Source organism: Dermacentor albipictus, unplaced genomic scaffold (assembly GCF_038994185.2).
Source record: "Dermacentor albipictus isolate Rhodes 1998 colony unplaced genomic scaffold, USDA_Dalb.pri_finalv2 scaffold_11, whole genome shotgun sequence".
Classification (NCBI taxonomy): domain Eukaryota; kingdom Metazoa; phylum Arthropoda; class Arachnida; order Ixodida; family Ixodidae; genus Dermacentor; species Dermacentor albipictus.
The window spans coordinates 6,402,140-6,420,229 of NW_027225565.1; the positions used below are offsets into that span (position 1 = coordinate 6,402,140).

Here is an 18,090-nt window from a genome sequence, read left to right on the forward strand (position 1 = left end):
TGCTTTGTCAACTTGTCTGCTAGTGTGTTGATTTCGCTTGTCTCGTTGTATGTTCCGATGTAAGACTTTAGAAAAATCAATAGACCTTTGGCGTCAAATGTTTGTAACAACATTAAACCCACAAAGTTCCGCAATTGAAAATCTAAAGCACAACTTTGGAAATGTCAATGCACCTTTCACATCAAGAGCTTATGAGATTTATACCCATAAAGTTTTGCAATTGATATCCATGCGCTCCATAGATTCCGTGGCCTCAGTGAGATGCCGCGGCGAGCCCACTCACCATCAAAGCGCCCTTGAAACTTTTTGCTCGGATGGGACTGCTTGGCGTTATGTGACTCCCGGTGTATGGGCGTTGCCACGAAATCCAGCCCGAGTTTGCAATCTTCGCGGTTAAATGTCTTTTCGAGCGTCAAAAAGACATTCTAGACAAAATCCAGAGTGATTTCCGGCGCCGGGGGTCGCTTTGGTCGGCGGTGCATGGAGAGCACGAAAAAATTTCGGGGGGGGGGGGGGGCTGAAGCCCCATAAGCCCCCCCCGCTGGCTACGCCCCTGGCCACAGACAATTGTTAAAAAATTCAGTGCAGCTTAAAAAAAGAAACTGGTATTTAATAAGGTCACTGTCATAGCTGTTCTTTATTTTTTCATGGACTTAACGCGAACAGTTTTTACAGCGAAACTATTAAATTGGTACATCTGTATTCTCACGACAGAAGAATCTGCTCCTTGTGACGTCACGCCCCGACAGAGGCCCCTCAGCTGCTCCTACATTCTTCACAGCACACTGTCCCACACAGAAGGATGTGCCTCTTCCTTCTCCCTCGCGCGCGCTTTTTTCCCCTTTACTGAGGTTCACCTTTACTGAGTGATTTGGTCCTATAAGATAATTTTGCACACGAAAATAAAAATCATACCGGCACACGGAGGCCTCGGGACAGCTCCCGAGTTTATGTATTATCTGCCAGGCCGGGCGGAAAGTGAGATTTTGCGCAAGTACTACGCGCAAACAACGTGTGAGTATTTATTATATTTTGGCGGCGACTCCAGCGCGCGAAATGTGCAATGGGGACACCAAAGCTGTGGCCTTGACTGGCCCATGGTTTAGGGGCTCGGCGTGTCGGGGTGTATAAGGTCGACTGTCCTCGATATTTAGTATGCGAGCACCACTAGAGTGCCGCGATGCGGTCACTCTCCTCTCGTAAAGCAGTGTTGACGACCTCCGAAGACACTTTCTCTCTAACTCGGATACAGAAATTCCGTAGATTTCCCCAGATTTTTGTAAGACACGGTTGCTTAGTTTGTTAATATGGTTTCTCTAAATATATATTTTATTGTACTAATGGGCTGCAAATGCAGATTGTTACATTTATTGATGATCTGGTTTTAAAGCTTTAATGTAGTCGCTACATTCCAGCTAGAAGGATGTCGCATTGCAAGTTGTACGGTCGACAGATTCTGTAACAGTCCTGCGAAAGCATCGACTGGCCGGCCGGTCAGCGCCTCTGAAACAGCGGGAAGCGACGAGGTCAGCAAGAGTAGCGCATGCACCCCAAGTTCACTGGAAGCGCAAGTTTCGTGCGCTATACGCTCTTTCCATACTAGCACTACACAGCCTCTGGCTCGATTAACTCGGTGCAAGCTCCCCGGCCTATCGGAGATAACGGCTTCCAGTGAACTTGGTGCGCGTGCGCTTGCTCTTGCTGATCTCGTCGCTTCGCGCGGTTGGGAGGCGCTGACCGGCCGGCCATAGAGTCGCCGCTCGCGCGGTATTGTTAAAGAATCGGTTGACTGTACGTGCTAACACAGCCTCCCGCTTGGAGCCATATTCACAGAAGACGTCAGCATGTTGTTACGTCTCGATACGGCGATGAGAATTCCTTAGGCGTTTACCACGACGTCGTCTTGTCATCAGCGCACGCCCAGTCGACGACGTGGGGGCCGGCATAGAGTGTGACGCGCATACAAAGGGGCGCACTTCGAGGCGACAACAGCCGCCGCCCTCCGTAGAAGCGGTAACTACCGCGAAGACCACTCTACCCGACCCTGACTCAACCAGCGTCACTCAGACTTAGACTCACCAAAATTCTGCTTAGGCGGGCTCACTCGGACTCGTAATCACATGCACCACCCGATCGTGCTTGCTCAGACTCACTGGTCGGTATACGAGTCTCCGTGAGCCGACTCAAAAGTGAGTTTGCCGACCTATGCCTCTACCAGTACGCAGAATAGCACTATTCAGACATTTCGGTGAGACAAGGAACGGCGGCAGGATAATCAGCTGTTCCTTAATTTCCCCTCTCCAGTTTGGACATGAGAGAGCGCACCGATATGAGCCTCGCCTGGGCGTAGTTGCTCAGTTCCATGAAGGCGACCATTTCGTCCACGTAGGTCTTGATGCCGACGATCCCTGCCACCAGCACGTACTCGCTGTAGGGCACCCCCAGAATCAGTGCCATTGGTTGTAGCATCAGGCCCACCAACCACTGCACACGCAGAGTACACAGAGCGCCACTCCTTTACATGGCCGCTAATATGCATCAGTCCCCCTGCGTTATAACCTTGCAGGTTTGATCAACTGTAACGCCAAGAAAATGCAGGAACAGAACGCGAAGCACACAGGTTACGATGCTAGATTTCAACTCTGGTTTCGAGTCGTACTTCCTTTTTTCGTTTTTTTTTTTGCTTTTCTTTGGGGGGGGGGAGGGTATGTCTCAATCATATGTAACACGCACAGACTGACCTAACTTTCTAATCTCGTAGCCGTTGTGCTTCACAGAAGCATGCCGCAAGACGAGCAGATGCTATTGCGTGAGGGCTCACGTGATTCTGCATTCTTGTAAACTACCACTAATTAGTAATGGGAGTTCATTTTTTGTTTCTTGTATTTGGGGGGAATTTGTACGGTGCATAGAATTTAAACTGATTCGCATCGCTGCTGAGACGTCTGCAGTTGTTCATTTACTTGCTTTTTGTTGTTATACTGTATTATTGTATGTGTTCGTATCTTCTACTTCTGTAATGGCACTTCATGGGCTGACAGTATTATTAAATAAAATAAATAAATAAAATAAAAATAAATAAATATTTAATGGCTAATCTTCAGACCAGTATATGTTTTAAATGTGCTGCTAAGTTAACCGTTGGAAAGTTAACTAGCTAATTGTTGATTGCGAGATAACAGAGGAGAACACCGCACAAAAAAATAAAAGACACTGGGAGCTTCTTCAGATGGCAGCATGTACAGTTAGTTTTATCTGCACAAAAGGCCTCGCACATTTCTTGTAGGGGGAGATGTGCCTCAGAGATCCATTTTCATTAATAATAAAGCTAATTAGATAAACGGTAGAGCATTTTCTGCTATTTTCGACGAATAGTTTAGCTTTTAACTAACTTACATGGTTATTTTTCTGTGCTTCCTGAAATTGAGAAAAGTAGGGTTTCTTGTGCAATGTTTGAGCTCCATACCAGCAACAGGGGAGTGTCATAAAATAGGCTATACGGATTTTTATAAAGGAATAACTGCGAATAACCTTTAAAAATATTTTATTTTAACCTCACTATTCAAAATATAAGCTTGACTTTGGTCATCGAGACAATGATGATTGGTTTCCTAAATTGCACATCACCAAGTTTACTACAAATTAGAATTAAACCTATATACTTGTAGTTTACGCATTTCTGTGTATGCGCATGCAAAATTTGACCCAGATTGAGTCACATTATGTACAATACATTTTGCGCACAAGTGCTAAAAACAGCGCAAGAATGAAAAACGAGAAAAACGAAGTTGAATGTTTCTAAACATGCTCAATGCTACAGCATGTTATAAATTTGCGTGAACTTCGACCAAAGTGCAGACCATTCTTTCCAGCAGAAATGCAGGCTTCAAGCTCTCCTGTTGCGCAGGTGGTATACTCAGAACCATTGCGAACCTCCTCCTCCAGCCGGCCTTTCATTGCTACATTGCAATGACGAAATTTAGCTCCAGCTGTGTGTGTTCCAGTGATTCTTTTGTTTCTCCCTTGATCTTCTCTGGTTGCTCAGAGCGATCAACACACAAGGAGGAAGGAAGCCCAACTCCTACCTCATCAAAGCCCTTGTGGCCTTCGGTGAACCACAGCTAATTGGCCATCTGCGCAACCTTGCGTGAAGAAATTATTGTTTTTGGGCGCAGAAACCAAATTTTGTGTTTGAGAGACTCGGCAGCATTTTATGATATGGCACGAATGCAACAAAACAACAGCTTTCACTTGTAGGCCTCTCATATGTGGGAAGCAGGGGCTTCGCCTCAGCGCTAGTGAAAAGTGAAGATGTCACTTTTCGTCTCACCTCACTGCTGGTGCTCGCTTGTGGTTACACCAAGAAAGCTCACCATCTGGACCAAACGTGTGGTTGTTAGCCTCATCAGTAATGAACAGAAAACTGAGGCCCCTACAGCTACCATTCCTCGGTTATATACAGGCTCATTTTGCGCAGTGTTCTGGTGGAATTGTTCGTTGGATAATTGGATCGTTGGAGGACGTTGGCTTGTTGAAGCAGGATTTGGCAGTCAAAATAAAAAAAAAATGATTTAAAAATGTAATTATTCGAACCGCATCTCCCCTTAAGTCTCTCGCATGTGTGACACCGCTGTTCGGCAGCTGGAACACACGGGGCATTTCGACTGTTGAAATTCAGTACTTAATTTAGGTATGGTTACTAAACCTTTCTCAATGTTTGAGCAGCTGCTCAAGCAACACGCACTCGAGCTGGTGCCTCTGTCGTAGAACCGTCTTTGCGAACCACCGAGTTCTATTATTGTGCATTAATAATAACTTCATCACAGCGACACAGGTCAAGGTTAGTGCCTCAGCCGAATACGTACACACGTACACTTTAGGAATGCAATAACTACGAAAAAAACCTCAAGCACTATCGCGGCCTCTAATTAGGTATGGAGAATGCAAATTAGACGTACATTCGGCATTTCTGTGCGAAGCACATACAGGAAATGCAGCTCTCACCTCTAGGTGCCATGTATAGGGGGCCAAGCATTTGAGGCTTTTTTTTTTCAGAGTTTTTCGCATTCGTTCGGGCTTCTGCAGGCGTAACTGTACATACCTGGACATCGACGACGTGCCATCCGACGGTCTCGGTAGCCCGGACTAGCGCGGAGTTGAGCAGGTCCAGGAAGGCGATGATGCCAAGCAGGTTGACGCACATCAGCGCCAGCACGCGCACGTTGTTGCGAATGGCGTAGAGCGACGCCTCGAGCCAGTTCTTCTCCTGGCGGCTGCGCGCGTCCAACAGCATGCGCTGGCATTCACGGCGAGCTCGTGTGAGCTTAGTTATGGGAACATGCGGCAACGACAGGCAGGCCTTCCGGGGTTACGCAGTGAAACCTAAAAATCTACTGCTCGAGCAATTTAGAGATGATGTGGTGCCGCTAATGAACTTAAGAGACAGTGAAACTTTAGCTGCGCCTCCCTTTTTTTATCAATTCAAACAGTCGAGGTATGAACCTGGAGGCGGGGTTTTGTGGCTTGTGAGAATAAAGTGAGATGAGGTGAATGGATGGGATGAAAGGCAAAATGAAGAAAAAATAAAGTGGTGAGCGGAGTGACGAAGGGGCAGCGAGCGGCTTGATTTTTTTTTTATACACCAACAGACAATGATGTCAGGGAAAGCATATAGGGGGAAAATGAACTGTTATTTTGACTGAAGTGCAGGAATATTCACGAAAAGGGAAATGTTAGTTGACGAAAAGACAACTTTGCACAGGTTGGTTCCGAAGCCGAGCTTTCCACCGCTAACCGCCGGTGGTTATGTTATTGGCTGAGTTTACACTTCCGTCGTCGGGACGCTTATGTGCTCGAAAAAAAGACGCACACGCAAGGCGGCAAACTTCATCAAACCACAATGGCGTGCTGCTGTACACAAGGTCACGGGTTCAATACCGTAATATGCGAATGGGCGTACGCTTTGGCAATCCATAGCAAACCGACGACGACGAGTCCTCTTGTCTTGTTGCTTGCGCTGTACTATTCACTTCTATAGCGCGATGGGGCGGCCACATTCGTATGGGTGACGTAATGCAAAACTCTCGTGTATTTACATATGTAGGTAGTCGTTAAATACAGCCTCGGGTGGTCGAAACTGTTTTGAAGCCCGACAATACGGCGTCTGTCATAGGCCGCACGTTGCAATGGGGCGTTAAACCACTCTTACGATTGGCGTTTAATGTCCATTCCTAATAAGATCATCATCATCAGCCTGGTTACGCCCACTGCAGGGCAAAGGCCTCTCCCATACTTCTAATACTACCCCGGTCATGTACTGATTGCAGCCATGTCGTCCCTGCAAACTTCTTAATCTCATCCGGCCACCTAACTTCTTGCCGCCCCCTGCTACGCTTCCCTTCCCTTGGAATCCAGTCCGTAACCCTTAATGACCATCGGTTATCCTCCCTCCTCATTACATGTCCTGCCCATGTCCATTTATTTTTCTTGATTTCAACTAAGATGTCATTAACTCGCGTTTGTTCCCTCACCCAATCTGCTCTTTTCTTATCCCTTAACGTTACATCCATCATTCTTCTTTCCATAGCTCGTTGCGTCATCCTAAATCTTTTCATAAGCCTCCAGGTTTCCGCCTCGTAGGCGAGTACTGGTAAGACACAGCTATTACACACTTTTCTCTTGAGGGATAATGGCAACCTGCTGTTCATGATCTGAGAATGCCTGCCAAACGCACCCCAGCCCATTCTTATTCTTCTGATTATTTCAGTCTCATGATCCGGATCCGTGGTCACTAACTGCCCTAAGTAGATGTATTCCTTTGCCACTTCTAGTGCCTCGCTACCTATCGTAAACTGCTGTTCTCTTCCGAGACTGTTAAACATTACTTTAGTTTTCTGCAGATTAATTTTTAGACCCACCCTTCTGCTTTGCCTGCCCAGGTAGGTGAGCATGTATCGCAATTGGTCTCCTGAGTTACTAAGCAAGGCAATATCAGCGAATCGCAACTTACTAAGGTATTCTCCATTAACTCTTATCCCCAATTCTTTCCAATCCAGGTCTCTGAACACCTCCTGTAAACACGCTGTGAATAGCATTGGAGAGATCGTATCTCCCTGCCTGAAGCCTTTCTTTATTGGGATTTTGTTGCTTTCTTTATGGAGGACTATGGTGGCTGTGGAGTCGCTATAGATGTCTTTCAGTATTTTTACATACGGCTTATCTACACCCTGATTCCGTAATGCCTCCATGACTGCTGAGGTTTCGATTGAATCAGACGCTTTCTCGTAATCAATGAAAGCTATATATAAGGGTTGGTTATATTCCGCACATTTCTCTATCACTTGATTGATAGTGTGAATATGGTCTATTATTGAGTAGCCTTTACGGAATCCTGCCTGGTCCTTTGCTTGACAGAAGTCTAAGGTGTTCCTGATTCTATTTGCGATTACCTTAGTAAATAGTTTGTAGGCAACGGACAGTAAGCTGATCGGTCTATAATTTTTCAAGTCTTTGGCGTTACCTTTCTTATGGATTACGATTATGTTAGCGTTCTTCCAAGATTCCGGTACGCTCGAGGTCATGAGGCATTGCGTATAAAGGGTGGCCAGTTTTTCTAGAACAATCTGCCCACCATCCTTCAACAAATCTGCTGTTACCTGATCCTCCCCAGCTGCCTTCCCCATTTGCATAGTTCCCAAATCTTTCTTTACTTCTTCCGATGTTACTTGCGGAATTTCCAAGTCTTCTCGACTATTCTTTCTTCCATTATCGTTGTGGGTGCCACTGGTACTGTATAAATCTCTATAGAACTCCTCAGCCACTTGAACTATCGCATCCATATTAGTAATGATGTTGCCGGCTTTGTCTCTTAACGCATACATCTGATTCTTGCCAATTCCTAGTTTCTTCTTCACTGCTTTTAGGCTTCCTCCGTTCCTGATAGCATGTTCAATTCTATCCATATCATACTTCCTTATGTCAGCTGTGTTACGCTTGTTGATTAACTTGGAAAGTTCTGCCAGTTCTATTCTAGCTGTAGGGTTAGAGGCGTTCATACACAGGCGTTCCTTGATCAGATCTTTCGTCTCCTGCGATAGTTTACTGGTATCCTGTCTAACAGAGTTACCTCCGACTTCTGTTGCACACTCCTTATTGATGCCCATAAGATTGTCGTTCATTGCTTCAACACTAAGGTCCTCTTCCTGAGTTAAAGCTGAATACCTGTTCTGTAGCTTGATCTGGAATTCCTCTATTTTCCCTCTTACCGCTAACTCATTGATCGGCTTCTTATATACCAGTTTCTTCCGTTCCCTCCTCAGGTCTAGGCTAATTCGAGATCTTACCATCCTGTGGTCACTGCAGCGCACCTTGCCGAGCACGTCCACATCTTGTATGATGCCAGGGTTAGCGCAGAGTATGAAGTCTATTTCATTTCTAATCTCGCCGTTCGGGCTCCTCCACGTCCACTTTCGGCTATCCCGCTTGCGGAAGAAGGCATTCATTATTCGCATATTATTCTATTCCTCAAACTCTACTAATAACTCTCCCCTGCTATTCCTAGTGCCTATGCCATATTCCCCCACTGACTTGTCTCCAGCCTGCTTCTTGCCTACCTTGGCATTGAAGTCGCCCATCACTATAGTGTATTTTGTTTTGACTTTACCCATCACCGATTCCACGTCTTCATAGAAGCTTTCGACTTCCTGGTCATCATGACTGGATATAGGGGCGTACACCTGTACAACCTTCATTTTGTATTCTTACTAAGTTTCACAACAAGACCTGCCACCCTCTCATTAATGCTATAGAATTCCTGTATGTTGCCAGCTATATTCTTATTAATCAGGAATCCGACTCCTAGTTCTCGTCTCTCCGCTAAGGCCCGGTAGCACAGGACGTGCCCGCTTTTTAGCACTGTATATGCTTGATTTGTCCTCCTAACTTCACTGAGCCGGTACGGTTTACTGCCCTGTAAACCGTACCGTTTACTGCCCTGTAATTCCTCCAATAGCACTGCTAGGCTAGCCTCACTAGATAACGTTCTAGCGTTAAACGGTGCCCGGTTCACATTCCAATGCCGGCCTGTCCGGATCCGGTTCCTATAGTAACAAGATTGTCCAAAGACTCTGCCGTGCCTTATTGGAGAGCGCAGGGTAGCGCCCAAATTTCTACGGGAGACTCGGGCGGTTCCACGTCTGGCTGTAGCTGTAACAGCGATTACCAGCCCCTTGGTGTGTGTGCGGGAAAAAGGGGAGGCACTCGTTCCGCGAACTGTGATAACTCCACGGTTCCACCACCCCGGGGAGCTCGACGATTCGGACAGACAACTGGACCCGCGGGTTACCGCCAGCGGAGGCAAGAACGTGCAACTTCGCCTGAGAGAGAGAAAGCAGCCGCCAATCACCGACCGCAATGAGTACATGTCACGTGACGTTGGCGTCAACAAACGCCCACCTATGATTTTGGCGCGCCTACTTAAGCCACCCCGCAATGTATCTTTTTGTATTATCTTCTTTTCTACTTCGTTACGATGGAATAAACAGTGCAAATTTCGCACTAGTGATGATCTCGCGCGTGCCCAATCGCGATGGACTACCGGACGCCTGCGGCCTGCCAACAACGCCACGCTACCGAGAAATAACGCCGGTCGAGGTTCAAGTAAATGGCGCCGCAACACCGCATAATTTTGTTTCACCTTGAGGCCACAAGGGGCATACCTTGATGGCGTAACAGCTTCTCGAATGCTTCGGAACGCCCACTAGACAGGACGCGAGTTTAGTGCAATAAGGCAACTGCAGGAGTGTTCAAGCGTGCGTTGCCAATCTTTTGAGCGTTTATACGTTTGAGCGAATGAGCGTTTATGTGTGGCTATTGCTTCGGTACTTCTATTTCCAATGATCAACGTAATAATGATAATAATCATTGGGGTTCAACATCTCAAAGATGCATGGTAAGTTTAATGAAGGACGCCGTTGCGGTCGAGGTACCTCTTAATTTGGAACACATGGGCTCTTTATCGCGCACCCTAAACCGATTACGCGAGCGTTTTTTTAACCCCCCCCCCCCACCCTCCATCGGAATGCGGCCGTCGAAGGCTAGAATTGAAGCAGCAACATGTTCTCAATATTAGAACGACCCGAGCCACTGAGAAACCTGAGGGTTCGTTTTTACGTGTATGGTCAGCGGTTTCTTTCTATATGTTATTCTTTTTCTTCGTATTGCACTGTGCTGGGACAAAAATAGATCTGCTGTTGCATTCCGATCAAAGGCATCCGCCTCCCTCCGCCAATACAACATATATGAATGTGAGAATACGCTCTAGTTAAGACGAAACCAGTTAAAGCGAATTTTAGAATGCGAGAAGCAATGTGTAAATATGTGCTTGGTTTCACATAGAATTAGTGGCAAGCAAATTTCGCTCAACAGAAACCTCTGATTTGGTTAGGCCGAGCTTTCGCAGTCGCCACTGAACCCTCCTATTTCGCCCAGTGAAAGGCCAGGACCGGCAGACATGGAGGCAGCGACTATGATATAGCTACACGAGAAAGAAATGGTGTTTACCAAGGACATGAACAGCTGCGCCAGCGTCAACGATAATGTAGAAAAGTGCAGCTCTGACACAACAGAAAACAAAAATCAGAAGGTTTTTGAGGTGTCTACATAACGTTAATTATTGTGAGGTCTCCGGACAGTACGTAAATATACAGCAAAGATATAAGAAAGCATGTGCTGGTGTAGCGGAGCCATACGAGCCTTTGAATGGCGTAAACCTGTGACCTGAAAAGGGCCATGCAGTCCCTGGCCGTCTTAAATGGTGGAAGGCGGACGCAGAAGCGCTGGGCTTCTGCATTTACACGGCAGGCAGCGTGGCTGCGTGGCACGAATGTGAATGCGGCATGTTTTACCGCGGAATTTGAACTTTCTGAACGAGACAAACTCTGCTACCTGCGTACTTAATTTGCGCTACGACTGACGTAGTATTCGGCGCGAGCAGCCAAGAAAAAGTCATTGCTCCATTTCATGATCTGCCTGAGAACGCTTGCCGGTTGCAAGAGCATTGCACCAACACAGGCGGGTTCAGTGGAAATGCCAACCTATAGGAGAGCTGATAATGTCTGCATGGTAAGTTTATATATTTTGTAGCGTAGCTTAACATGGCAATAAACCCGCCGTGGTTGCTCAGTGGCTATGGCGTTCAGCTGCTGAGCACGAGGTCGCGGGATCGAATCCCGGCCACGGCGGCCGCATTTCGATGGGGGCGAAATGCGACACCACCCGCGTACATATATTTAGGTGCACGTTAAAGATCCCCAGGTGGTCCAAATTTCCGGAGTCCCCCCACTGCGGCGTGCCTCATAATCAGGAAGTTGTTTTGGCACGTAAAACCCCATAATTTTTACCATGGCAATAAGAGGTCAGCGAAAATAAAGGGCGTAACGTTATTCTGTTCTGTCCCCTTCTTCACCGCTGTACTCGCTTCCTCTATTTTGAATCGCTTTTTGGGTTCTTTTTTTTCTGTATTGTACTTTAGAGGGGGGCGGGAGTTCGGGAGGGAGGGAGGGAATTATGTCTGTTCTGAAACTGCACAGCGTGTTACGAGGGACGCTTTAGTGCAGAGGTGCGGATTAATTCTGACCACTTGGGGTTCTTTAACGTGCGATCGAAGCAACACGGTAAGCCAGCGTTCTTCCCATCTGTCTGCACCGGCCGCCGCTGCAGGCAAACAAACCGACGACCTCGTGCTCCGCACTTTCGTGTCGTTAATAACACGGCGTACTCACATTAGGCCCACAAACACTCCCTACTAAATTGTAGCATTACAAACCACTTTCCGTGGATATCAATTCAACTCTTATAGTCTTAAGCTTACCGGTGCAAGGCTTCGTGTGGGCATGCTGTCTTTACCACTCGTAGCACACACACACACAAAAGTGAAGAATAAGCACGCCGTGGTGGTGCAACCTTGCTTGATGCGGCAATAGAGATACTCAGAGCATTGCATAACGCCCGTTAGATAAGGCAGGCATTCAAAGAACAAATGCACAAGCTCAGTTCGTAACTTTTTTTTTTCGGTTGGAGCTCACGGCGGCGTTCCACGCAAGTGTGATAGTCCGCACATGTGGCGACGTTTCTTTTTTTCAGCTGAACTGATTTGTCAAATAAATTCCAGTGCAGGTCATTTTCTGCCCCTCTTTCACTGATACAGGAAATGCGGAATGCGACTTTTCGTAAAAAAAGTTGCTCGACGGCCTCACACGTTTTCATTCTGAGGAGGAACTCGAAGGAGCTGTCCGGGTGCTCGATTTCGGGCAGAAGCATCTTGGAGGTGACCAGCACTGCGGGCGCCGACATAACGCACGCGCTGATGAGGGACGCCGCGTCCACCTGCATGAGCCAAACGAAATGTAAGGCGAGACGAACCGAGGAAAACCGATAATTACGACACAAAACATTTGCGGGAGTCTGTCGTTCTCGCAATGACTGGAGGATGCAAGCAAATGCACGTTCCGCGAAAAACCCGCCAGGTGAAGGAAGCTTCAGAAACGTTCGAAATACTCATCCGCCGAAAGTTTCTTCGTAGCTGCGGCCTACTTTCGGGTGTGTGTGGCCACTTTCGCTTTCACTGGAAGGCGCGTCTCCAAAGGCCGTTTCAAAAGTGAGCGGCGAACACCGCACGGAGATGAAATTTATCATTAAATTATGGGGTTTTACGTGCCGAAACCACGATCTGATTATGAGGCACTCCGTAGTGGAGAACTCCGGAAATTTCGACCACCTGGGGCTCTTTAACGTGCACCTAAATCTAAGCTCACGGGTGTTTTCGCCCCCATCGAAATGCGGCCGCCGTGGCCGGGATTCGATCCCGCGACCTCGTGCTCAGGAGCCCAACACCATAGCCACTGAGCAACCACGGCGGGTGAGATGAAATTCACCTTGGCTTTAAGCCGACATGTATAAATAATTCCGGTTAGCGTCCAGCAAGGTGTGTTGTGTTAGGAACGGTGAAATGTGTGTGGTGTGTGGAAGCGTTGCGTGAGAAGAGTGTGGTTGTAGGCCAGTCGGTGAATCATGATTTATTACTATTATTTGTTTTGAAAACATATATGCATTTGACATGAGTATTGGAAAGTTACCGCAAAGAACACCCGCGTGTTCTTTGCGGTAACTTCCAAAATCAATTTACGACCCTGTGGTAATCGCTATATGTTGGCGTCCGAAGCGATTTTTATTCTTGCTTTTCCTGTTGAAGCGAAAAAATATCCTTGTAGTTTGAATCTGCCGCTATACCAACAGGGTGTGGGCGGCAACTTACAGTTTTGTTTGGAGTAGGATTGTAGCGCGTAAAGGCGAGAACGCAAGAAAGCATACGACAAGCACGGACGCGGCGCTAGCTTCCCTATTTCCGAGTAGCATGCCTTTCTTATACATCATCAGCGAACATGTAATCAATCAACGTAATAATGTGGTGCGAGTTCCTTTTCCATCCACGTCCAATGACTTTCTTGCGCCTTATATATATATATATTGGCGCCAGGTATAGCATGAAAGAATAATCACGACGTACGTGGAAACGCGTTCTTTTTTACTGTCAAACGTTTCTACTGGTGGGCCAGCCTTTGTCAGAGTGACATGTAGCAAGACATTTGCAGCCTTTTTTGACCATTTATAAAATGTTGCGACGCATGCGCAAAATTATTCTGCAGTAAGTCGAAAGCGTTATAGATTGCACACACGCAAATCGCGAACATCCACGATGCGCGAGGTAACGATTAGCACGACGGCCACCCATAATCACCACAAGAGCCTCAATGCCTGTAAAGCAGAATTGTGATACGAGTTACGCACGATATCAATTACGCATTGCCATTATATTATGCGCCGATGGCAAAAAAGACAAGTGAACAAATCTATATATAGGACGGGGTACAATACAAGGATAGGTACAATGCGCTCCGTAAGCAATCAGAAACGCACTGAATGCGCCACAGTAGAATAAAGCTTAAGTAACGGAGGGCAGACTAGCGAGTGCGCTTGCGTGTTCGTTTATACCCTTGCCTTGATTGTACGTGTATACGTTGTCTTGACTGGCAATACCGGTGCCTTGATTTTATCAAAGGAGTGACCAGGCATCGTGATATGTTTTGATAGGGGGCAATCTTGGAAGTGTCTTGGCGTGAGACTTGTGGTTATTAAATCGCCTTCTAAACGACGTTTCTGTTTGGTCAATCTGTTGCATGTTACAGGTGTCGCATTCAAGCACGTATACTACGTTGGTACCGTTACACTTTCAATTGCCCCTCTTTTTTACCTCGAAGCCAGTGGACGAGCTGGTGATGATTTGCGTCGTTACCACGCGCGCACACACCTTGCATCGCGAATTCCCGCAAGGAGCGCAGCCATCGTGTTTACGGACCGCGAGCTTTGAAGGTGAAAGGATATGGCTTTTGTACAAACCCTCGGCCGTTCTCGAAGAATATTTTAGGCGTTCGTTTTGTGTTGGCATGCTGTGGTATCGTTTCGATATAGCAGCTGCTTTTGGTGCGCACGCAGAGCAAGACAAAACGAGATTAGCCTTGGATGTATTGGGAGCCATCGGATTGGGGTTTACATTGACCCGGTTGAGTTGGTCTGCGCGCTTTAGGCGTCATTAACCATTCCTGGTGGGTATTTCCGTACCATTGTTGGCAGTTTGAAAGGAAATCATCGCGGTTGGAGCATATTCTTTTAAACCGATGTGCCTGGCGGTGAGGTATTCTGGTCTTGTTATGTCGGACGTGACTTAATGGAAAAGTAAGATTTGGTGCCTGTCGGTTGGTTCGCGGAAAAGCTTTGTGGACAGCCGTCCTTGACAGGTTATGACAGTAACGTCAAGGAAGTTTAGAGCTGTTAATGAGTTATGAAGAGGGAAGGTAATGGACGGATGGGCACCATTAAGAATGTTAATGAAACTTAAAAGACCTGCCTCCCCATGTGGCCAAATCATAAAAATGTCGTCTATGAAAGGCTTATAGAAAGATGCCTTTAAAGGCGAGTTCAGAAAATTGTCTTCTACGATGCCCATGAATATATTAGCGTAGTTTGGACCTACCTATACTACCCATAGAAGTTTCGCTAATTTGAACTTAGTGTGAGTTATATAATTCGAAATTGTTTAATTCCAGGACAAGCTTCATGAGAATACCAATAGTTTCACCGTCAATAGGCTTGTCAAAATTACATTCCCCAAAGGCCCTTCATGAGAGCGGAAATGCCATCGCTGTGTAGTATGTTTGTGTAAAGAGACGAGACAGCAAGTGTCACCAGAATGCCGCCGTCGGGAACACTTACGTCCAAAATATGTTTCTTAAAATGATTTGTGTCCTTTATCATTGCAGGAAAAGTGGGCGGAATTTTATTTATGAGACAATATGCATACCTACCTAGATATATATTCAGTTACGGTGCCTATGGCAGAGATAATGGAGCGTCCCGGGTTGTTAATTTTATGTATCTTAGGCAGGAGATAAAATCTACCTGTACTGGACTTAGTGGAATTAGTGAAAGGGTTGTCGTTTCATCTATTTTTTTTTCTTTTTTACCAGTAGCGCGAGTGTGTCTTGCAATTTAACTTTGAACTCGTTTGTAGGATCGGACCGGAGGGGTATGGTTCTGACAGTTGCCTTTCAGCTTCGCTTGTATAGTCACTTAGATTAAGAATAAGAATAGCGCCACCTTTCACAGCTGGCTTAATTATAATCTGAGTTAATAAAAAATTAAAAAAATAAATTATGGGGTTTTACGTGCCGAAACCACTTTCTGATTATGAGGCACGCCGTAGCGGAGGTCTCCGGAAATTTCGACCACCTGGGCTTCTTTAACGTGCACCTAAATCTAACTACACGGGTGTTTTCGCATTTCGCCCCCATCGAAATGCGGCCGTCGTGGACGGGATTCGATCCCGCGACCAGAGCAGAGCGACTCAGCAGCCCAACACCATAGTCACTGAGCGACCGCGGCGGGTCTGAGTAAATTAATATATATATATATATATATATATATATATATATATATATATATATATATATATATATATATATATATATATATATATATATATATATATATATATATATATATATATATATATATATATATATATATATATATATATAGAAGCCCTCTTGCAGAGAGAAGATAATGCTGGCCCTCTGATGATTCCCCTGCGCATGTGCCCACATTTGAATTATTTATTTGACAATGCAATAGACAGTCTGCTAGTGCATACATCACCAACCCTGGTGATCCAGTCTGATTCTATAATCAGGCGACTTAACGTGCACCTGTATCTCTCTAAAATGATCGTACCTTCAATATGGAGACTACAGCTACATTTTAGGCAATGCAAGAGACAAAACACCGTCTGGCGTCATTTATTTTTTTACTTTGTTACTGTGTTCACGCAGTCTATCAGTCAGACATCTCCCTGTATAGCCTATGTGGCTTTTTCCGCAGCCTAGTAGAATGCGATATATCACACCTGCACGACATTCGATGTACTTGTTAGTGTGCTGTTTTCTGTCACATATTGCTTTTGCTACTTTTCCTGGATTTCTCTTCCGGCAGAGAACACCTAGTTTGTTCGGCGCAGAAAAAATCACATTGATTTCTGCTTAATGGTCTGTTTTCTTTAGGTTATGAGAAAGACAGTGAATGTACGGGACTATACAGCAACATTTTCCTTGTCAAGGTTGGCGCCCCCTTCCGCTGAGGATGTATTCCCTCTGATGTGCCTGTTTGAGCAGGCCTTTTTGCAATGGACACCAGGACATGCCTCGGATATACAACCTCGCGAAGGCGTGTGGCCTGCAACCTGAAGATTACTTGCAATAAACGTGGTCATGACTTTTGTAATGCGTTATTTAAGCTCATACTTGCCGTTACCCTTTTCGGCAGATTAGAATGGCGTGAATGGAACTGTAGGAGAAGCCTATTAGAAGAGGCTTATTAGCGTTATAGTCGGATACAACTTAAGTCTGCAGTGAAGCCGCGCCCACACCCGCATAACCACCAGCCACTGTTCCACCGCGAGGGTGCAAATAGTTCGTACTTCAAACTTTCTATCACCCGCCGTGGTTGCTCAGTGGCTATGGTGTTAGGCTGCTGAGCACGAGGTCGCGGGATTGAATCCCGGCCATGGCGGCCGCATTTCGATGGGGGCGAAATGCGAAAACACCCATGTACTAAGATTTAGGTGCACGTTAAAGAACCCCAGGTGGTCGAAATTTCCGGAGTCCTCCACTACGGCGTGCCTCATAATCAGAAAGTGGTTTTGGCACGTAAAAAACCCCATAATTATTTAACTTTCCATGTTACCTAAATAAGGTGGTAACCACAAAAATAAAATTATAAGCGCGTAATTTTATACGGTTCTCATTCGTCTATTATAGTAGAACGGTGAAAGCCTAATTCTTTAGTGAACTTAAATAAAACGCTTGCTTCACTGGAACTATTTATTGTCAAGTTTCACTTCAGTTGGCAGTGAAGTTTCATGAGTAAGGCGGTGTCAGCAGTGAAATTAACAGTACCCCGAACTTTTGAAAAGTGTAATGCTCAGACTCCATACGTTTCTTCAATGTCTGTTGCACACCTCATCGCTTCCGCCGATTAAAAGACTCTTCAAGAACAGCAGACGCTCAGGAGGTATCAAATACGACGCCATTTTGAAATGGCAGCATGACGACAATTTTGTTTGCTTCTGGGATTGACTGGCGGAGCAACAACCTCGCGCGGTCCCTGTGTCTTGGTTGCGAACTGCTGTTCTTTTTAAGTTGTGTACTACTATAGGATCACATGACCAGCGAGTGTGATTGTCATTAAAGATTAAGTTTATATCTAGGAACCTCGTCGTTCCGTCAAGAAACATTTCGCAGGTTAGTTCAAGAGGACAAAGGCAGTCGCGTACCATATTAAAAAGACCATCACATTCATTGGGAATGTGCCGATGCTGTTATGTTATTCTGCTACGTGCATTCAAGTATACTTGAGTCCCCATAACGCTGTTTAGCCTTACAGGGCCAAGACATAATCGACGTATCTAAAAACAGTTGCCCC

At 46.0% G+C, this 18,090-nt stretch overlaps 1 protein-coding gene across 1 annotated transcript in view; it reads right to left on the reverse strand.

Moving 5' to 3' along the window:
* LOC139051365 (putative nucleoside permease NupX) overlaps nucleotides 1-18,090 on the reverse strand; it is a 62,945-nt gene that overhangs the window by 11,978 nt on the left and 32,877 nt on the right. Inside the window, exons 8-10 of the mRNA XM_070528383.1 lie at nucleotides 12,257-12,384; nucleotides 5,102-5,273; nucleotides 2,326-2,484 (exon numbers count right to left, since the gene is read on the reverse strand). Coding sequence (XP_070384484.1) covers nucleotides 2,326-2,484; nucleotides 5,102-5,273; nucleotides 12,257-12,384 — 459 coding nt within the window. The remainder of the gene's footprint in view (nucleotides 1-2,325; nucleotides 2,485-5,101; nucleotides 5,274-12,256; nucleotides 12,385-18,090) is intronic.